The 22870-nt window shown below is 33.2% G+C and overlaps 8 protein-coding genes across 8 annotated transcripts; 5 read left to right on the top strand and 3 right to left on the bottom strand.

Moving 5' to 3' along the window:
- Nucleotides 1-101: 101 nt before the first annotated feature.
- CCR4 (CCR4-NOT core exoribonuclease subunit CCR4) lies at nt 102-2570 on the top strand (the record flags this gene model as incomplete). The annotated part of the gene is made up of 1 exon (XM_041551223.1): nt 102-2570. The coding sequence occupies one exon, from the start codon at nt 102-104 to the stop codon at nt 2568-2570; it is 2469 nt and encodes an 822-aa protein (XP_041407157.1).
- Nucleotides 2571-3182: 612 nt separating this feature from the next.
- On the top strand, nt 3183-4493 carry FUN26 (nucleoside transmembrane transporter FUN26; the record flags this gene model as incomplete). The annotated part of the gene is made up of 1 exon (XM_041551224.1): nt 3183-4493. One exon carries the CDS (start codon nt 3183-3185, stop codon nt 4491-4493), a length of 1311 nt encoding a protein of 436 aa, XP_041407158.1.
- Nucleotides 4494-5082: 589 nt separating this feature from the next.
- PMT2 (dolichyl-phosphate-mannose-protein mannosyltransferase PMT2) lies at nt 5083-7341 on the top strand (the record flags this gene model as incomplete). The annotated part of the gene is made up of 1 exon (XM_041551225.1): nt 5083-7341. One exon carries the CDS (start codon nt 5083-5085, stop codon nt 7339-7341), a length of 2259 nt encoding a protein of 752 aa, XP_041407159.1.
- A 254-nt stretch (nt 7342-7595) lies between these two features.
- On the bottom strand, nt 7596-9134 carry KABA2_06S02684 (uncharacterized protein; the record flags this gene model as incomplete). The annotated part of the gene is made up of 1 exon (XM_041551226.1): nt 7596-9134. The coding sequence occupies one exon, from the start codon at nt 9132-9134 to the stop codon at nt 7596-7598; it is 1539 nt and encodes a 512-aa protein (XP_041407160.1).
- Nucleotides 9135-11604: 2470 nt separating this feature from the next.
- Nucleotides 11605-15660, top strand: LTE1 (mitotic regulator LTE1; the record flags this gene model as incomplete). Its single annotated transcript, XM_041551227.1, has 1 exon — nt 11605-15660. The coding sequence occupies one exon, from the start codon at nt 11605-11607 to the stop codon at nt 15658-15660; it is 4056 nt and encodes a 1351-aa protein (XP_041407161.1).
- Nucleotides 15661-16123: 463 nt separating this feature from the next.
- Nucleotides 16124-20104, top strand: DRS2 (aminophospholipid-translocating P4-type ATPase DRS2; the record flags this gene model as incomplete). Its single annotated transcript, XM_041551228.1, has 1 exon — nt 16124-20104. The coding sequence occupies one exon, from the start codon at nt 16124-16126 to the stop codon at nt 20102-20104; it is 3981 nt and encodes a 1326-aa protein (XP_041407162.1).
- Nucleotides 20105-20240: 136 nt separating this feature from the next.
- Nucleotides 20241-20981, bottom strand: SAW1 (DNA-binding protein SAW1; the record flags this gene model as incomplete). The annotated part of the gene is made up of 1 exon (XM_041551229.1): nt 20241-20981. The coding sequence occupies one exon, from the start codon at nt 20979-20981 to the stop codon at nt 20241-20243; it is 741 nt and encodes a 246-aa protein (XP_041407163.1).
- A 294-nt stretch (nt 20982-21275) lies between these two features.
- Nucleotides 21276-22859, bottom strand: FRT2 (Frt2p; the record flags this gene model as incomplete). Its single annotated transcript, XM_041551230.1, has 1 exon — nt 21276-22859. The coding sequence occupies one exon, from the start codon at nt 22857-22859 to the stop codon at nt 21276-21278; it is 1584 nt and encodes a 527-aa protein (XP_041407164.1).
- Between the last annotated feature and the right edge of the window lie 11 nt (nt 22860-22870).

The raw sequence follows: 22870 nt of genomic DNA on the forward strand, positions 1-22870 counted from the left end.
GGCAATAATCATTACTACAAATCAACGCCTTTATCCTCCTCCTATATTACTACTACTACTATTGCGATATTCAGAACTCACATACACATACACAATATATTATGAATGAACCGTCATTGATGGGGTATCCCGGTATGAACCCTAATATCGTCTCTGGGATTAATGCTAATACTAATCCTATTGCTAATAATAATAACAACAACACTAATAACAATAACAATGGTCCAGGAACACCCGTTTCTGCATTACATTTGAATCAATTAATGGCAGGTTTGGGTCCACCTGGTTTGCCTAATGAGAATAATAACAATGCGAACCATCTGGCAAACAATTCTCGTCAATTGCTAGAACAATTAGCTCAAAACAATGGTCCAGCCACAAATTCACCAGTACCTACAGGTGGGAATATGAATGCGAATACTACTAATAATAATATGAATAACGTAGCTGTCATGGGTAATGACTCTAATCACAATACACCAATGCTGAATAATAATGTGGCTTTACAACCAATGAATATAAATGCGGGAAATCCATTATTTCATCCACACCTCGAGGATACAGCTCTATTGAATAATACAGTATGGAAGATGCAATTACAACTAGCTGGCGTGTCTATGCATTCTATGGGTCAACCTAACGTATATGCAAGACAAAATGCAATGAAAAAATATTTAGCAAATCAATCTCAAAATCCACAACAACCGCAAATGACTGAAGCTTCGTTATCATTAGTCGATAAGACTCAAAAATTATTAATGGATTTTGCTGGTGCTGATCCTTCTAAAGAGAAGCCAAAGAACTCTAACAATAATAATGGAAACAATAACAATGCAACCTCCAATAGTAATGATAACTCAATGATGACTGCATCGACTCCAACACCTATGGCTACTGGGAATAATAGTGCATTGTCAACACCAACAACACCACAAGTAGAATTGCATAATCAAAGAGAACAAATGTCTCCAAATGTACTACTACAACATAAGAAATTATCCCAATTTAGTATTGATGACGATGATGAATTGAATCCAAGTTCTGATAAGAAAAATAAAGATGGACAATTATGGCATGCTTTGGATTTATCTAATCTACAATTGATTAATTTGGATTCTAATATCTTCAAATATAAATTCTTAACAAGATTATATTTGAACGGTAATGGATTAACTCAATTACCAAAAGAAATTAAGAATTTAACAAACTTACGTGTCCTAGATTTATCTCATAACAGATTAACATCTTTACCTGCAGAATTAGGATCTTGTTTCCAATTGAAATACTTGTATTTCTTTGATAATATGATTTCTACTTTACCTTGGGAGTTAGGTAGTTTATTCAATTTACAATTCTTAGGTTGTGAAGGTAATCCGTTAGATAAAGAATTACTAAAAATCTTCACTGAAAAATCAGTCACTGGTTTGATCTTCTATTTAAGAGATAATAGACCTGAGGTACCTTTAGTTCATGATCGTGAATTTATAGAGATTAATACAGATGGTGAACCACAAGCTAAATTTGAATCCTTGCAAGAAGCAAACTCAACTCTGGACCTAGAATTATCAAAAAAAAGTTTTACTATTCTTTCGTACAACACTTTATGTCAACATTATGCGACTCCAAAGATGTATCGTTACACACAGTCATGGGCTCTAAGTTGGGATTATAGACGTGAAAAATTGAAACAACAAATCTTATCTTATAATTGTGATGTATTAAGTCTGCAAGAAGTTGAAGCCCAAACCTACGAGGAGTATTGGTTACCTATCCTGGAGAAACATGGTTACGCCGGTAATTTCCATTCGAAGACAAGAGCTAAGACCATGCAAGGGAAGGATTCTAAGAAAGTGGACGGTTGTTGTATTTTCTTTAAGAAGGATAAGTTCAAATTGTTGGGTAAGGATGCTCTAGATTTTAGTGGAGCTTGGATGAAACACAGGAAATTTCAACGTACAGAGGATTATTTGAATCGTGCAATGAATAAAGATAATGTTGCGCTATATTTGAAATTACAACATATTCATTCTGGCGAAATTGTCTGGGTAGTCACAACACATTTACATTGGGATCCTAAATTCAATGATGTGAAGACTTTCCAAGTTGGTGTTTTATTGGATCATATGGAATCATTGTTAAAGGAAGATAATCCAAAACGTGATACAAAGAAATCTCCTCTATTGATATGTGGTGACTTCAATTCATACCCAGATTCTGCAGTTTATGAATTGTTTAGTACTGGTAGTGTCAAGAATCACATGGAAGACAACACGCGTGATTTTGGTTACATGTCTCAAAAACAATTTAATCATCATTTGGCACTAAACTCATGTTACAGTTGTATTGGTGAATTACCATTTACTAATTTTACGCCTTCTTTCACAGATGTCATTGATTACATTTGGTTCTCCACTCATTCTTTACGTGTTAGAGGTCTTCTTGGCAAAGTTGACGAGGACTATGTTAATAAATTTGTCGGGTTCCCTAATGATAAATTCCCAAGTGACCATATTCCATTGATTGCTAGAGTTGAATTCATGAGAGGAAATAGTGGAAGTAGAAAAGTATGAAAATTTAGAAAATTAGTTCAGTTTTCCATTATTCATGACCTCACACATACATTCAACTATTAAAAAAAAGAAAAAAAATAATTTAATGACAACCTCTACTTATAACAGCACTCAATTACATTTTCATTATGTAATTAAGTTAGAAATATAAAAAGCCACAACAACAAAATCAACTTGTATCATCCATCTCCTTTTCATTTTCATTTTCATTTCTCCCTTCTACGCAAAATTTATTTATCTATTAAATATTAATGATACGTTTATGTAAAATAGTCGTTTCACTCCATTTCATCATTCCTTACATCTTATATGTAATGTACAATAATATATCATAACAACAACAGTGCTTTCCCATTTACATATATATATATATATATATGTTTGTGATTCTTTCACTTTTAATTTGGTCTTCATTTCTATATTTGGAAAGGTTTTCCTATTTCGCCGCACGATAAAAATGAATCTTCCGATGGATCGAGATTAGAATGAACCTTTTAGATAAGTTTGGGCAAATTTGTAGAAACGGTAAATAGAAAGATATAGAGAAAGAAACGGTTACGTTTCATTGTATTACCGTTAACTATCAAATTTTCTATTTGATCATTCGAAACTATGTCCCAAATTGCTGACCCCGATATGAATAACGAGATTGAATTTAACAATGAAACCATCGCAAGTTTACCGATGATTAAGAAATTGCAAAATTTGGTTTATCTAACATTTTTACTTATTGGTGTAGGATTACTATGGCCATGGAACAATATACTGAGTGCTACCTTATTCTTTCAACACAATATTTTTAAAGAGACGACAATTTATGCAAAGATTTTTACTAGTTCAATGATGACGGTATCAACGTTAACGTCGCTATTGTACAACATTTATTTGGAGAGAAGACAACATTCATACGCTACAAGAGTAGCGAGAGGTCTTATTTGGCAGTTTGTTACATTTATATTAATCACCATAATTTGTGCGTTATCGGGGAGTATATGGATGGTATCTGAGTTTCTACTAATTATGATTCTTATATCAATAAGTGCTATTTCCACTGCTTGGACACAGAATGGTATAATGGCAATTGCTAATGTATATGGACCAGAGTTCAGTCAAAGTGTTATGATGGGACAAGCAGTAGCGGGTGTCCTACCATCTGTTGTATTATTAATAGTCTCCCTTGGGAAAACTGACGACAACACAAATAATGGAAGTAATAAAGGTATCTATTTTTATTTTTTGACAACATCAATAGTCTGTGTCTCTTGCATTTTATTATTCTATAATACGAAGATAGATGAAAAATTTAATAGCATCTCGAACAATGACAGGACAGATACCCAACCGGCTCATGAAACTCAAGCAGTACCGTTTAGAGTGTTATATTCAAAATTGAAATATTTAGTATTGTCTATTATTACAACTTTTGTTGTAACATTAATATTCCCTGTATTTGGCGCTAACATTTTTGTCACAGGATTACCAATGTCAAATGCACAATATATCCCTTTAATATTTACAATGTGGAATTTAGGTGATCTATGTGGTAGATTTATTGCAAATTGGAGTATGTTCCGCGATCCATCATTCACACCTTACAAGACGTTTATATATTCTGTCTTACGTATTGCATTCATTCCATTTTTTTTCTATTTCACAATCCAATCTCGTACTACTAGTGATGACGGCCAAAGAGTCCACTCTGTAATATTGGATATAGAATATATCTTATTACAATTCCTATTTGGGGTCACGAATGGTCATATCATATCGATGAGTTTTATGAAAGTGCCAGAATCCCTAACTACAGATCAAGAAAAGGAGGCTGCCGGCGGGTTCACCAGCATATTTGTATCGACAGGCCTCACCATCGGTAGTATCATCAGCTACATATTTGCCTTCATGATCAACAACATCACTATATAAGAATACTAATAACAGTCTGTAAAAGTGAGAGATGACGATCCGAATCGTTTAAACGATGACAGAATCACCTCAGCATGGTCCTCGTTAAAGGTGATGGATGTCCTTTTGGGCTATCTTACTTAACGACCAAAATTTGACGCGTTTTACATTCATCGTTGCTTAGCTACGCAAATACTGTTTTTCTTCTTTTATTTTTCAGCAACGAAAAAGTGAAAAATTTTGGTGATCTTCTTTCTATGCGTTGTTCACTAAGCTGAGCTGAGCTAAGCTGAACAAAATTGAGTGAGATCTGTTCGTAATTGAGAGAGAACAGAAGTTGTACGATGCTGCATTAGACGGTTGGTTCCATTTAGTTCTAAGTTCTCGAATTTTTTGACATATCTAAACTTGTTATTATTAATGATTATGCTACTGGAACCTTCCTAATTTTATTTATTCATTTTTTATTTAATTTATCACTACTGTGAACTCATAGGTAAGAATTGATCTTTATCATAACTTTTTATTTTATTTTAATATAGGATCACTAATCTGCCTTTCACATAGATAATTATTGTTTGTAACATAAAGAGACATAAACACATACGTAATGTCTTCCTCAACAGGGTTCCAGAAAGAGACAGATGACTCTCTAAGGAATAGAGACAAAGTCTCTCAAAAGCATGAAATAAATAATATATCTAATGAATTGAATGACACCTCTAAGGATAAAAACACCACCAACAATGAAATACCTAATCCATTGATACGCGTAGAAGCAATTGTTGCTCCTATTGTTTTCACAATATTAGCATTATTCGTAAGAATGTACAAAATCAGTGCTAATAACCATGTTGTGTGGGATGAAGCTCATTTTGGTAAGTTTGGTTCTTACTACCTTAGACATGAATTTTACCACGATGTTCATCCACCTTTAGGGAAAATGTTGGTCGGTTTATCAGGTTACATTGCCGGTTACAATGGTTCTTGGGATTTCCCATCTGGTGAGATTTACCCAGATTATATCGATTTCGTCAAAATGAGACTCTTTAATGCAGCATTCTCAGCAATGTGCGTCCCATTGGCTTATTTTACTGCAAAGGCTATCGGTTTCTCTCTCCCAACTGTTTGGTTCTTCACATGTTGTGTATTGTTTGAAAATACTTATGCTACTTTAGGTAGATTCATATTATTAGATTCCATGCTATTATTTTTCACTATTGCATCCTTCTTTTGTTTTGTTAAATTCCACAACAGTGAAGTTCATCCTTTTTCTTGTAATTGGTGGAAGTGGTTGACTTTGACAGGTATCTCCTTAGGTTGTACTATATCTGTTAAGATGGTCGGTCTTTTTATCATCTCTGTTGTTGGTATTTACACCGTTGTCGAACTATGGAATGGTCTAGCTGATAAAAAAATGTCATGGAAAACTTATTTTAGTCATTGGATTGCTAGAATTATTTGTTTAATTGTGATCCCTTCAGCTATCTTCATGTTCTGTTTTGTTCTACATTTCCATTTCCTTTACAAATCAGGAACTGGTGATGGTAATATGCCCTCTTTATTCCAAGCTAGGCTAGAAGGTACTGAAGTTGGACTTGGTCCTCGTGACGTTGCCCTGGGTTCAAGTACAATTACCTTAAAGAATCAAGCATTTGGTGGTAGTTTATTACATTCTCACATTCAAACATATCCAGAAGGTTCAGAACAACAACAAGTTACTGCTTACGGGTTCAAGGATGCAAACAATGACTGGTTCTTTGATAGAATTAGAGATGTCGAATCATGGAATGAAAATGAAACTGACATCGAATACGTTAGAAGTGGCGGTGAATACAGACTTTTGCATAAAAATACTGGTAGAAATTTACATTCTCATTATGTCCGTGCACCAATGACTCAACAGGCTAGTGAAGTCTCATGTTATGGTAATGAAACTATCGGTGACAATAAAGATAACTGGATTATTGAAATTATTGATCAAAAGAATGACGAAGACGCTACATTGTTACATCCTTTGACTACTATTTTCCGTATTAAGAATGGACCACTAGGTTGTTACCTAACTCAAACAGGTAACACCTTACCAGATTGGGGTTTCAAACAACAAGAAATTGCATGTATGGACAAAATTTCTGCTAAGGACAAGAGAACGTGGTGGAACATTGAAACAAATGAAAATGATAGACTTCCTGATAGACCTGAAAACTTCACATATCCAAAATCTGGTTTCTTAGAAAACTTCATCAACTTAAACACTGCAATGATGACTACAAACAATGGTTTGATTCCTGATAATGACAAATTCGATATTTTGGCATCTTCTGCATGGGAATGGCCTACTCTTCACGTTGGTCTGAGACTATGTGGTTGGGGTGATGATGTTGTTAGATATTATTTATTAGGTACTCCATTCTCAACTTGGGGTTCATCGATTGCAGTAATAGGTTTTATGATCTATGTTGCTACTTTAATATTGAGATGGCAAAGACAATATGTTGACTTAAGCAATCCTCAACAATTAAATGTTTTCCTAATGGGTGGTCTATACCCTCTATTAGCTTGGGGTCTACATTATGCTCCATTTGTTATCATGTCAAGGGTTACATATGTCCATCATTACATGCCAGCTCTATATTTTGCATTAATAATTTTTGCTTATTGCTTAGAAACTTTGACAAACTTGATACCACACAACAAATTTGGTAACATTTTGAAGTTCATCACATATACCATTTATATTGCCGGTGTTGTTGGTTGTTTCTGGTATTTCTCTCCAATTTCCTTTGGTATGGAAGGTCCAAGGATCAAATATCGTTACTTAGCATGGTTACCAGGTTGGACTATGACAACTGAAAATCCATATTAATTGATAGAAGGAAAAATAAATAAATAAATAAGTGATTGAATTTTGTTAAAGCTACCATAACTATATAACACAATATATTTTTATGTATCATGAAAATTAAGGCATAAAATTTTAAGCTGTGAATAAGATAATATAAAACTAAACACACGTTTAGTTGTGAACAAATAAATAAATAATAAATAAATAAATATATATAGGTTACAGAATTTAGGATGTCTGAAGTCGGAAGATGTTTATTTTATGACGTAAAAAAGTCATGCTAAGATGTAAGTGGGAGGGGCACCGTCAGTATCATTAATAGATTCATATATTGGAGGAATGTCTTCTATCCAGGGAAGATGGAGGTAATCTTTAGGTGTTTCACTTAGGATTAACTTAAAAGTTGTTTTCAATTTTTGCATTTGACCTGTCTTATCAGCACACAGTCGTTTGGTTTGGGTCTGATTGTCATCAGAATCTTCAGAATCATCAGCCACTACAGCGTTTTCCATAATAAGAGGCCCCTTCTCAGAATTTGTAGTAACTTCAGGTTTTGGTGTAGTTGGCTTTCTATAAGGTATTCTCTCATATGATATTTCTTCCTCAAATAATGTAATTTCCATAATGACCTTATGTTTAACAGACATATCAGAAGTGTGTAAATCAGTAGAATATTTTGTACTTTCTAGACCAGCATGATCAATTTTAAATGTAGCTTCAATATCATTATTTTCAATAAAATGTTTTGTAATATTTTTATAATCAATATCTACTTTTAAAATTTGATAGGATTGTTCTGTTATAACTTTTTGGTCTTTATTATGATCAATATTTTCTAAATTGGTTGCTTCGAAATATGAAACTGGGGTTGATTTATTTGGTTGAATTTTATCAAATACAGATGCCGTTTCATTTTCCTTTGTTTGTTTTAATAGTCTATTAAATAATTTTTCTTTGTCATGAGTTTTGCAATAGATCGATTCATACCGTACTATTTCAAATAAATAGCAATTTATATTTTTAATGGACCATCGTTTATTCTGTAAATCTTTATTTATATTTCGAATTATAAGTTTGACAAAAGTTTTAGTATTAACAAATATTGTTTCAGGTAAATAACTCTCAATGACGGTTGTTGTTGGTTCAAAAGTTCTCTGTGAAAGTTTTGGTCTATTATTTCTAAATATCCTTGTTATTTCAAATGGAACTACATCAGTATAAATATTTCCCCTTTTCGTTTCTGAAGATTTATGGTTATATTTGATCGTTGTCAATAGTTCGTAAGTAATATTTGTTTGTTGGTTTGGACCAATTCTTGATGTTGCTGGTAAATTTCCCTCGATATGACATGAAAATGGGATTTTATATTCCCCTTTACTAAAACTAGTTGGTTGTTTGAGTAAATTCCATTCTTTTATCTTTTTAATAGAACCCAGACCATCTTTACAGAATTTACATGTTGGAGATAAGGATTGTTGAATAATTATATGTTGAACCAATTCTACAGTGACCACAGTAACTTCGATTGATTCTATAGAATTCACAAACAAGGAGAAAGTAGCGCTAAACAAAGAGCCAATTGAAGATTGTGGAATATCAAAGAGTGTACAATCTGGTGATTCCACATTAATTTTGGATGTTATCAGTTTTTTAAAATCATTTTTTACAATTTTACCAGACGAATTCAATTGAGAGATATTGAAATGTTGTATAATTTCCTTTGTACCGTTATTATTACTACTATTACAATCTTGCTCATCAATAGTACTTGAGATGTTAAAGAGCTGTGAAGTTAAATTTTTGAATATCGACATAGTTTGTAATTAAGGCATTTGAATGTATGTTGTTGTCTGTTATTATAATAAAAGAATTTAGTATAGGAAGTTTGCAAAAACAATTGACCAAAGTTCATTTAAATAAATATCCAAAGATATATTCAGATAATGTTATTAGTGAAATATGATTTGAAAGACCGATTTATTTTTAATTATTTTAAATATGTATATATATATTAAAATATTTTATGAATAACAACTTAGATAGTCCAATCAAGAGATGTAATAAAAAATGGGCTCAATAAAACATTATAGAAGAAAATACGTAAAATATGCAGTGTGTCATTAACTCATCTAACCTATCGAAAGGAAAAACAATAATGCTAAATTATAAATAATTATAATAACCGCAGGAGAAATGAATAATACAATAGATAAAGGACACTTGATAGATCCATAGTACATTTCTTGACTATAACAATAGGCTGTATAAAAACCTGCTATCTAAGTTCGAAGAAAAAAGAAGAAGATTCTTAAATCAGCAAATACAAGGAATCAAAAATTAAGTTACAGGATATTTGGTCATGGTTGAACGGAAGAATAAACAAACTTGAGATGTAAAAACTCATGACATTGATTTGAAACCGTAAGATATCTAATAAATATACAGTTTCAAACTTACTACTAACGCCCAGACTTTCAAGGAAAGAGAAATAGAAGATGAAAATCCTGGGGGAAAACCCTTCTCTCTACGTATAGTGAATTAGTTACATATATTGAATGGGAATATTCACTAACATTTTCCCATGAAGTTTTTCAAATATATGCAAGGATGAATTAAAGTTCATTAATGATTAAACGATTAAGAAGCTTTAACTATTTTGTCAAATAGTTAAAGCTCCGATTACTCATAGTTGATATTATTAAATAATTTAATAATACTACTATTCTTTTCTTACTTTTAAGAATCATATTTTAATATTTATATTGATAAGTAACACAACTTTTGTTATTCTCTTCTCTGTTTATTACCATCAGATGCAGTCCCCTTAAATATTTATGTTCCATTCTCTATGGTATATTTTACTGACACTTTTTCCTTTCCATAATAGATTATTTCGGAGAGTCATAATTTTATAGAAACAAGCCGGTACCGGCTCTGAGAAAGGGAAAATAAATAGAGTATACTACGCCAATTTTGCGTTTATTGAAACGCAAAATTGTGTGAAAGGAAATGTTGTCGCGCCACAACCAAAAAGGCAAAATAAAGCAAAAAGTGAGAAAACTTTCTCCCAAATTTGCGTGCTAATAATTTATATTCCGGTGTCGCTTTAACGAACATCCATATTCCGTTATATCTTAACCGTCATTTCCCGATGACTATAGAAACGAGGGCCCCCACCACCGGAACAAACCTCAATTGACTTCCCGATAGTTGTATATCAATAATACGTGTATGTAACATTATATAATTTCTTGAAAGTGTGGGATGAAATATTAATATTAATATACTTATATATATATATATAAGTATAGCTGACCATGATACTCCGATTTAAAGTAATTTCCATAAACTGAATATTATAGCCTTTCAATTGCCTGATATCGAGTCAAATTTAGCAAGTAACTAGATATAAATGTAATAAAATATAGGAAAGACCTTTTCTACATAATTGAATCAATGATTGAACCTTCTCATTTTTTCATGGAATCATTACTAATAATATATATATATATATATATATTATTTGTCTCTAACAATTAAAGAAATCTATTGCTTCTCGAGAATTAGATAGTTTTTTACATATACTGACGCCTGTAATCATCGGTGCCAGACACCTAAACCACGTGAGTCTCCCTTCCCCAAATTTATATGACTCTCAAATTACGCGTTTTCTTGCGAATTATCATGGAGATGTAATATCACTTCGTTATAAAACATAATATGCGTGCCAAATCACGTATTCACGACGCACAAATTCACGCGGTGGATAAAAAACGCGTTTTGTTTCCTCTTGCAATAATTAGAACAAATGGCACACAATATATTGTTATTATTGACATATTGCGAATTTCATGAACACGCAAAATTAGGAAATTCATCGCGCTCTCTCCATATATTAGGTTTTTTCATTGGGGCTTGCTCTCTCTCCGAGTTATTGTAGACAATGTGGCAAGAAGGTGAAGAAGAACAAAGCAATGGGCGAAAAACCAAATCAAGAAAATAAATAAAATTAGAATTAAAAATAAATAAAGAAATCATCATCTGTTTACATAGATCATCATCAATAAAAAACAAACAAATATATATTTAAATTGAAAAGTAGACATATACGTTATTAGATTAACCTAGCACCCACATATACCATATTTATTTAACCGCACTAGTCTAATCTCATTATCTCAAGGAGAGTAAAAGAAGAAGTTCAAGAAGCAATACAACAGGAATCAGATACCAATATATATATATATTCATTTTTTTTTAATACACACAACATAACATTACTGAATGAATATCTTCAGTCAGCCGGATTATTACCCGTCTCCATCATCAAATGTCATTACATATTCACACCAATCAAGAAGTAGTACGCTGATAGATGAAAAAAATTCATCTACAAGACGTAAACGTTTGTTGAATTCAGATATTTATGCTTTAATTGTATATCTTTCATCACCAATTGATCCGGTGGATTATTCCGCATTTTCTGATTTCTTCTTAATTTATAGGAATTTCATTACACCATTGAAATTACATGAATTATTAATCTCTAGATTTAAATGGTCATATATTGAAACAATATCTCAAGATAATACACAAACTAAAATTGGTGAAATTTCATTAGTTAGAACGTTTGTCCTAATAAGGCATTCTTTATTAAACAATTTTTTACAAGATTTTATTAATAACAAACCTTTAAGATTATTAGTTCTTCAATTTTTAAATGATGATTTTACTGCATTACCAAAAATTGTTCAACAATCTATTATAAATTTGAAAAAAATTTGGATTATGAAATCGAAACAATCGTGGGACAATATAATATTCGATGGCCCTGCCAATGGAGATTGGTTACTATTTCAATTGAAAGACGTTTTACAATTGGCTAAAGAACAAAAAAGATCAAGTAGATTAAGCTTTATGGCTATTAAAGGTTCATCAAGTCCAGAATTCCGGAATGAAAGTGTATTATCATTATATAAGACAGATCCAATAAATACAGATTATACGAATAATAATAATAATTACAGTAAAGAGAATAAAATTGATAATACTGAAACGAAAAGAACAGGTTCATTATTGTTATATCCTAATGATAATTCTAATATTCAAACAATAAATATTATACCGACAATGAAAAATGAACCTGATTTAAAGAAAGAAAAACATATGACTTTAGTTCAAAGAATGTCAAAAGTGATTAAAGATGTCGATTATCCCAAATCTCCAGAGATCAATAGAATTATACCGCCAACGCCTGCTAAAAAAGTAGAATTTATCTTGAATTCCTTATATGTTCCTGAGTCTAAAAATTTGGAAATAAATAAACCTAAACACTCGATTCAAAGATCATCTTCACTTTCACGAAATTTATCTCGTACTTCCACAATATTTTATAAAGGTGCTTTATCACTTTTGGCTAAATGGAAGCATAATCATTCAAATCAAGACTCTGAAATGTATGAGAAACCTGAAATGGATACTTTTGTAAAATACGTGATATCAATTACTTCATTAGATCACGAAAACTCTAATGATGAAGAATTTAAAAATATTAATGGATTTGCCAAATTCGATATTTTAAGTGCAAGAACAATCGATGAAGTAGAATATTTGGTTTCTTTAGAGAATAAAATGATTCAAGAAGTGAAAGAGCTACATTGTAATGACAACGACTATGATATCATGACCCACATGACCAATCAAAATGTACGCAAACAAAATATTGAATTTAGCGCTCTAGATAATCTCGATTTATATCAAACAGTAAACACCATTGCGAAATCTGTCATATCTTTATCAAACACTTTACAAAAATCTAATGATAGCCATTTAATGAGAGGTTCAAGTAATAAGAATAGCAATAACACTGAGGCTTTCCCATATTTATCACCTTCGTTCGATAGAAGAAAAATTAAGAGTACTACAGCAGCAATCCTTAATACTAGTAACAGTGGTCTTGTTAATCCAAATTTCGATCAGGATAGTGTTACTGGTCCACAGAGATTAATTTTCCTCGATGGAGATGGTACCACTGCTCATGGGGTTAGTAATGATCAGCAACCGAATGGTTCACCTTTAAAACATTTACTTCCAAATGGAACTGAAAGCTCTGATCCAGTAGACTACTATCGGGTTGAATCACGTATATCCTCTGTAACATATGATTCCGAACTATCAGCAACATCACCAGGGTTAAGCAATGCATTATCTGAGAGATCAGAAGAAAGTACACCAGGCCTCGTAAGGGAATTGGTACCGCAAATGAGTAAAGGTTTATCCAAGAAAGAAAGTGTCGATAATTTGAGAGAATTTACCTTTGAAGATGAGGATGAAAAAGAGAACTCTGAAAGCAGTGATCAACTTAATGATGATATGATTTCCGTTTCGTTGTCCCAGAATGGAGACACGGACAGCTTGCTCGAGGATACCGATGAAGTAAAACCATTACACTCAATAGAAATTGAAAACAATAATTCTGATTTCATTTCCCCCTTACCTTCCACAAAGAAAATGGCCATGAGACCAGCTAGTGGAAGAATTAGTATAATGAAAAGAAGAACAGTACATACTCCACTCTCAGATGGAATCTCAAGTATTAAATCTCCGATGAGAAAGTCTTTATCGTTATTAAAAGATAACGATTTTTTGCAAAAAGATAACGCATTATTTGAAAATGAATTAAAACTGACAAAATTGGAAGAAGTCATAAACAGAAATTCCTATACACCTAGTGTTTCAACAAGTAGATTATTTAACTCTGTCCATAACAGCCCAAAGAAAATAAAGATCGATGAAGGTGGTAGGATCAGGTTATCGATAGCTCCAAGTATGAATTCTATCCAGAGTGAAGGCTCATTCTCAAGCAGTATGTCTATATCGACACAGAGTCCATTACGTCATAAAGTGCTAAATAACTTGAGAGAAGAATTTCAAAATGATAAAGTGCATCGAAGCTCATTAGCTGAATCTAATAATGGTAACAAATACTTCTTTTCCCCTGATAATGACAGTATAAATGCTGCATCCCCAGAAAAGGATATGGAAGAACTAAAGAATAAGTTCTTACAGTCAAGTTCGAATAGTCCATCCAAGACTGAAATAAGCTCGGCTAGAGATGTAACAACAGAAACTGATATAGCTGTAATGCAAGCAAATATGAAAAAGGACTTAAATCCTACAAATTTAAAGGATATTGCTGACATGCCGGATGATTCTATTCACGATGATCCAGTTAACGTTGCCATGTTGAAGTTAGAAGGGAAATATAGTAAAGAGGAAACGCAACTAAAAATGCAGAGCTCCCCTAATGTATCTACGGTAAGTAAAGAAGTCGGACTTTTAAATTTGGAACAAATTGTCTCCATGCCAAGAACTCCAGGTGAAAAACGTAGATCGTTATTAATTGAAAGAAGAAGAAAGACAATAATGACTATACCATTTACTCCAGAACCTCAGGACGTTCAAACTATTGATTCTCGTGATGTCCTAGGCGAGTCAGAAATGACGAAACTGCAGAATTTAATGAAATCCTATTCTATTGAAGATCCAAACTTAGAGATAACCAATAGCCAACACCATATTCCTTTTATTTTGATGTATGACTCCAAGTCTGTCGCTGAACAGTTAACTTTAATTGAAAAAGAACTACTAAAAGAAATTGATTGGAAAGACCTATTAGATTTGAATATAGAATATGGTGGTCCAATGGTAACGAGTTGGTTACAATTATTAATAGAGAATGAATCGTTATCTGGGATTGATTTGATGGTTGCACGTTTTAATTTAACAGTAACTTGGATTGTATCTGAAATATCACTAACTCAAGATATTAAGATGAGAAGAAATACTATCCAGAGATTCATTCATGTTGCAGAGCACTGCAGAAAATTCCAAAACTACAACACTTTAATGGCAATTGTCCTTGCATTGAATTCTACCACTGTGCAGAAGATGATCGATGCATGGAGATTAATTGAACCTGGAGATTTACTAACCTGGGAAGAATTAAAGAAGATCTGCAATCTAGATGGTAACTACAATGCCATTAGACATCTTTTAAGTGAAATCGATCCATTGGCTGGATGTATCCCATTTGTGGCTATTTATCTATCTGATTTAGCTATAAATTCCGAGAAGAAAAGTTGGATAAAAGAAAATAAAATTATTAATTACAATAAGTTTGACATGAACGTCCAAATTGTGAAACACTTTATACAATTATCACAATGGTCGAAATTCTATAAAGTTAAGCCAGATCATGAACTATTAAGCAAATGTGTATACATTTCGGCACTAACGGATGACGAGATCGAACGTTTAAACAACGGTCTAAATCTCTAGGACAACTTTTGGGACCCGTCCCACAACCAAACATATTTACCACGCCTTCAAAGACAATAACATAAGTATATCACGAACTTTTTTTTATATAAATCATACATTCTTATATATACATATATTTGCATATGGAGTAATATTACCTCTATAATAAAACGTTAATTAAATAAACCATTCTGTTCTTGTTGCTCTTTGATTATGAGGCTAGGTTTCCAATTGTCCTCTTCATTGTCTCACATGCGCCCTGTTGATTAGGCGCACAAAAAATTATATAATACATATAGAAACGTCGTGATTAAAATTATCAGCCTTTTATTTTTAACAATTTTGATATGAAGAGTGAAAATATTAAGTAGTGTAAAAGCCTTATACCAATAAGAATCACATAAAGGTACCAAAGTACACTTAAATACATATTTGAGATACGTTATCATTACTGCTAGCTAACTAAATATAACTTAGAAGCATGGGAAGCGACAATCATCCTCAAAAGAAGGCGGATGATACGCTATTTGACATCGACTTCGTGAGTCCCGAACCTATGAACAGCGCCCCTACGACCAAACCATTCAGAGTCACAGATGATGAGAGTATATCCAACATCAATCGAGACCATGTTATGCCGGAAGAGACAATTAATTTTGACAAAAGTGACAACATTATAAATGATGAAAACCCATTTAACGATCAGCGCACTGTTGATTGGGATACAAACCATCTGGATGTCCATGAACCAGACTTTTCGAGCACTCATAAAAATGGATTCTTTTCAAGATTGTTTGGTAGAAAGTCTGCATCTGTATCCCAGAACAATACTTACAATTCCGTGACTACTTCAGACTTTGATGATAGTTATACCAATTCTAGGGATCAATTTAATATCAAAATTTTATTCAATAAATATATTCTCAGGAAAAATATTTCAGATTCCATTGATGCAACAAAACCAAGAATTATTAACATGAATGACAGACAATCAAATGGTGAATTTTCCTATTGCGATAATCATATTTCAACAACCAAGTATAATGTCGCTACTTTCCTTCCAAAATTTTTATTTCAGGAGTTCTCAAAGTACGCCAACTTATTCTTTCTATGCACTTCTGCAATTCAACAAGTTCCAAATGTTTCACCAACTAACAGATATACAACAATCCTTACTTTAATGTGCGTGTTAATTGTCTCCGCAATGAAAGAAATCATTGAAGATACCAAGAGAGCCACTTCAGATAAAGAGTTGAACAATTCAAGTGTCGAGATTTATAATGATGGTGAATTTATTAAAAAAAGATGGATTGACATTAAAGTAGGTGATATTATAAAAGTAAATTCCGAAGAAGCAATTCCCGCAGACCTGATTATCCTGTCGTCATCTGAACCGGAGGGGCTATGTTACATAGAGACTGCGAACCTTGATGGTGAAACCAATTTGAAAATAAAACAATCGAAAACAGAAACATCAAATTTTATTGACTCTAGACAACTAAAATCTCTAAACGGTAAAATTCTCTCTGAACAACCAAACTCAAGTTTATATACCTACGAAGGTACCATGGAACTAGGTAACCAAAAAATCCCACTATCACCAGAGCAGATGATTTTGAGAGGGGCAACCTTGAGAAATACAGCATGGATAACTGGGCTAGTCATTTTCACTGGCCATGAAACGAAACTAATGCGTAATGCAACTGCTACTCCTATCAAGAGGACTGCTGTGGAGAGGGTTATAAATATGCAGATTATCGCATTGTTCGGTGTTCTTATAGTGCTAATTTTAATTTCTTCAATTGGTAACGTCATTATGAGTAGTGCCTCAAAAAATTTATCTTATTTGTACCTAGAAGGGACTAGTAAAGTTGGTCTCTTCTTCAAGGATTTTCTAACTTTCTGGATTTTGTTTTCTAATCTAGTCCCTATTTCATTATTTGTCACAGTAGAATTAATCAAATATTACCAAGCCTTCATGATAGGTTCAGATTTAGATTTATACTATGAAGAAACTGATACACCAACTGTCGTCCGTACCTCCTCCCTAGTTGAAGAACTTGGACAAATCGAATATATATTTAGTGACAAAACTGGTACCCTTACAAGAAACATCATGGAATATAAATCATGCTCTATTGCAGGTCATTGTTATATCGAAACCATACCTGAGGATAGAAAAGCAAGCATAGAAGATGGCATTGAAATTGGTTATCGTAGTTTTGAGGATATGAAGAAACGTTTACATGATGGTAATGATGCAGAAGAAGCTCACACGATCGATATGTTTTTGACATTGTTAGCTATTTGCCATACGGTCATTCCAGAAGACATTGGTAATGGACAAATTAAATACCAAGCTGCTTCACCGGATGAAGGAGCCTTGGTTCAAGGGGCTTCTGATCTTGGTTACAAGTTCATTATTAGAAAGCCAAATTCTGTTACAGTTTTGATAGATTCTGGTGAGGAGAAACAATTCGAATTACTGAATATTTGTGAATTTAATTCTACTAGAAAGAGGATGAGTGCAATTTTCAGGTTCCCAGATGGTTCAATAAAATTATTATGTAAAGGTGCTGATACTGTCATATTAGAAAGACTGGGCCCAAATAATACGTATGTTGAACTGACCACTAGACATTTGGAAGACTACGCATCAGAAGGTTTAAGAACATTATGCTTAGCGTACCGTGACATCCCAGAGCAAGAATATACTAGTTGGAAAGTAACATACGACGAAGCTGCTACCACTATGGAAAATAGAAGTGACAAACTGGATGCAGCAGCTGAATTGATAGAGAAAGATTTGACAATGATCGGTGCTACGGCAATTGAGGATAAACTACAAGACGAGGTTCCTGATACAATCCACACACTTCAACAAGCTGGCATTAAGATTTGGGTATTGACTGGTGATAGGCAAGAAACTGCAATTAATATTGGTATGAGTTGTCGTCTATTAGCTGAAGATATGAACTTATTAATCGTCAATGAAGAAACAAAAGAAGATACAAGAAATAATTTGATGGAAAAGATCAATGCATTACATGAGCATGATATATCGGAACATGAAAGAGACACATTGGCTCTTGTTATTGATGGTAAATCGTTGGGTTTCGCACTTGAACAAGATCTAGAAGATTATCTGCTATATGTTGGTAAACTCTGCAAAGCTGTCATTTGTTGTCGTGTGTCCCCCCTACAGAAAGCATTGGTGGTGAAGATGGTCAAAAGAAAAACTTCTTCGCTATTACTCGCAATTGGTGACGGTGCAAATGATGTTAGCATGATCCAAGCTGCTCACGTTGGTGTAGGTATAAGTGGTATGGAAGGTATGCAAGCTGCTCGTTCAGCAGATATTGCTATTGGCCAATTTAAATTCTTGAAAAAATTGTTGATTGTTCACGGTTCATGGTCATATCAAAGAATATCAATGGCTATTTTGTACTCATTTTACAAAAATACAGCTCTTTATATGACACAATTTTGGTATGTTTTTGCAAATGGGTTTTCAGGTCAATCAATAATGGAGTCATGGACTATGAGTTTTTATAATTTATTCTTTACAGTCTTACCTCCATTTGTGATGGGTGTATTTGATCAATTTGTTAGTAGTAGACTTTTAGAACGTTACCCTCAATTATACAAGCTTGGTCAAAAGGGCCAATTCTTCTCTGTTACTATTTTTTGGTCTTGGATTATCAATGGTTTTTACCATTCTGCCGTTGTGTTTATTGGCACCATTCTATTTTACAGATATGGATCTGCCTTGAACATGCATGGTGAAGTTGCGGATCACTGGACTTGGGGTGTTTCCATTTATACCACAAGTATTTTAATTGTGCTAGGTAAAGCCGCACTAATCACTAATCAATGGACAAAGTTCACCTTTTTAGCAATTCCAGGGTCATTTATATTTTGGCTGGTTTTCTTCCCAATATATGGTTCTATTTTTCCATACGCAAGTATTTCGAGAGAATATTTCGGAGTAGTTCCACATACCTATAGATCGGGTGTCTTTTGGTTGACTTTATTAGTTTTACCAATATTTGCTCTATTAAGAGACTTTGCATGGAAATATTATAGAAGAATGTACGTACCAGAAACATACCATCTTGTTCAAGAAATGCAGAAATACAACATCAATGATTACAGACCACACATCCAACATTTCCAGGATGCTATTCGTAAAGTGAGACAGGTACAAAGAATGAAGAAACAAAGAGGGTTTGCATTTTCCCAAGCTGAAGAAGGTGGCCAGGAGAAGATTATCAGGATGTATGATACTACACTTAAGAGAGGTAAGTTCGGCGAATTGGCAGATGCTTCGACCAATGTGTTTGGCGATAATGCAGTCAACAATGACACATTGACAGGAAATTACGAAGTTGTAGATAATATATCATTACCAGATAATCCATTTGCAGATACGACCACTCAGAAAGACCTTTTTGATATATAAAAAAGTTAATTTATGTAATATATAACAAAATTAATAACGATTCAACGTATTTTATCCAATTACCGCAAATTTATAAATATATGTATGTACATAATTAAACAACAGATTAATTATATTTGAAAACTGCGTTACGCCATCAATTGTGTCGTCTTGGACGTTCTAAAATATGTATGTCTAAGATTGGACCTAAATTCCTGACTGGTTTATACCTAAACTTAATTTCAGGTTTAACGTCCTCGGTACTTTCTTCAATTCCCAAATCAACGTCATCATCACTGTTATCGGCAACTATTGCTCTATTTGGCGGAGAACTAAACCTTTCCATTATAAGCATACGCCTCTTATGGGGAACATTCATAGCTAAAGAATATTTAAAGATTAACAACTGCCGTATACTTGCTAGTTTTGCTATGTTTTCCACAAATATATCCAACTTCCATTTAGACTCATAATGAAGCATATACTTAAACCTTGATACCCGACTAATTGAGAGTATACCAGATTTTATGAAGCTGTCTGAAGTTGGGTCTAAGCTATCCCTTATAGGTTGCAAAACTTTAGTCTGGAAATCTATCTTTTGGCCAATCCTTATTTTTTGTAAAACGGTTTTGGATATGTTCGGTGATACCAAATCATAGAGAATAAGACGAATTTCCTCTTTAATCTCATCACACAGACTATTCATATCTGTATTAGAAAGATATATGCCGGTGTTAAGAGACTTTAAAGAAACGATGGAGTTGTTGGAAAGTAATGGTGCCTCGAACAATGTTGTAACTTTATCATTGTTTTGAAGTATTTGTTTCCTATTAACAAATATTCTTAGTTGTATTGCTATATTATCAGAAATCTTCAAGGTGGCTAAACTAACGACCATTTAGTTTAGAAGATATGCAAATGTATGTGCTTGTTTGGTTTGGTTTTACTTCCTCTACGTATGTGTTTAGCAAATGAAACTATATTTCCGTTTGTTTTTATATTTTCAGGTATCGTTAACAGTGTTTAAAATTCGGTTTCAAACTAATATTTATCTAAATACCGAGTTACTATGCAAAAAATATAAGTTTTCGAATGTAACTTGAATATATTATATTAAATTTAATAAAGTATGTAAATTGTCTTATATAAGGAGTTTAATATAATATCATTAGTCGTTATTAATTTTATAATGCTATATGGTTTGATTTGTATTTGTAAAGGAATGAGGTAAAGGAATCGGCTTATTCAATTGCTTGTTAAAGAATATTGCTAAAATGATTATTACAATTACAGTAATAAAGTCGTAAATGACATATTTATATTTTGTAAACATACCCATACTCTCCCTTGATGATATCAATGAGTTCTCGACAAACAACAGACTATCCATTCTTTTAATTACTTCCTTCTGTTGCTCTAATTTTGTCTTGCAATGGTTCATTCTTTTCTCTATGGACTCCAGATCTGCCACGCTAGCTCCAACAGATTGTTTCAATTTTGATTGATAGGAAGCTGGATCAGATTCCTCAAAATCTCTCTCTAATTCGATTAAATATTTGTTACTGACAATATCCTTTAGTCTAAGGACACGGTTTTTCAAAGCCTCTAGTTCCGTATGCACAGCATCAAAATCTTTCAAACCTTTCTGGAAATCGTTCTCTCTTTTCATTGCACTTTCACGTAAATTCACTTTCATGATTGTCTCAATATTATTCAAGGCATATGCAATATGATGTTGATAATAATCGGCATCTTCATGGTCAAGTAATAAACTAGACGTATTCTGGATAGATACATTCCTATTAGTCAATGATTGAAATGATGAAACACTTGAAAACGACGAAGTATCACTATCATCAGAGGAATCTGTTCCTGTGGTCTCTGAAGATAATTTTGATACAGGTGAGAGTCTTTGCGAAGAAGGTGAATTATTATCATTTCTAGTAGGTGATTGTTCCAAATCATGATATAGAAGACTTTGCAGAGACTTATCAGAGTCATTTGAGTATACTGGTGTAATTTCATTCATGTTACCTTTACCTACCGCATTCGTCGTAGATGTCGAATTATTTGATGGGAATAAAATGTTGGACATCTTTGTAGTGGAGGCCGTTGGCGGTGCCATCGACTCTAGAAACTCGTTTACCAATCTCTTCTTATCACTATTGAATGAAGCAGATCGTGGATTATCTTCAGCCCTCGACTTGTTATGCCTATGTACTTTTTTATTTAAAGAGGAACCTAGTCTACCATTTGGCAACGTACTATCATTTTCACCCGAAATAACCATTGGACGATGTCTGAACACATAATTCCCCAATGAAATGTCACTGATGTCAATATCTCTATTCAATACGTCTCCACTAGCACTACCATTATCACCAGGTGATGGTGATGCGAGAGAGCTTGAGCCATTTGGATTGCCACTACCATTACTATTTGGGATACCCCCAATAGTTCGGCTTGAATCCCTCACATCAAACATACAATCACTGAAGGTGCCTGTAGTAGCAGATGTATAATCAGGATTTCCTACCCTTGCTCTTTTATGATGTGCATGCCTTCTTTCCCTTTCCTGCATATTAATCGCCGATATTGGTTCAAACCGGGATATAGATGCAACATCTGACAACTTATTATTGATTTCTATCCTTGGAACTTTCGAGCCACCAAGATTACTGTTTGATTGACTTTCCGATGGCCGTATAAACGCTTTCTTCAAAGAGGATATATTATCATTCTGATGATCCTCCATACGCTGTATTAATCTACTCATAACAATTGAGT

The sequence above is a fragment of the Maudiozyma barnettii genome (genome assembly GCF_903064755.1).
Source record: "Maudiozyma barnettii strain CLIB 1767 genome assembly, contig: KABA2_06, whole genome shotgun sequence".
Taxonomy (NCBI): Eukaryota; Fungi; Ascomycota; class Saccharomycetes; order Saccharomycetales; family Saccharomycetaceae; genus Maudiozyma; species Maudiozyma barnettii.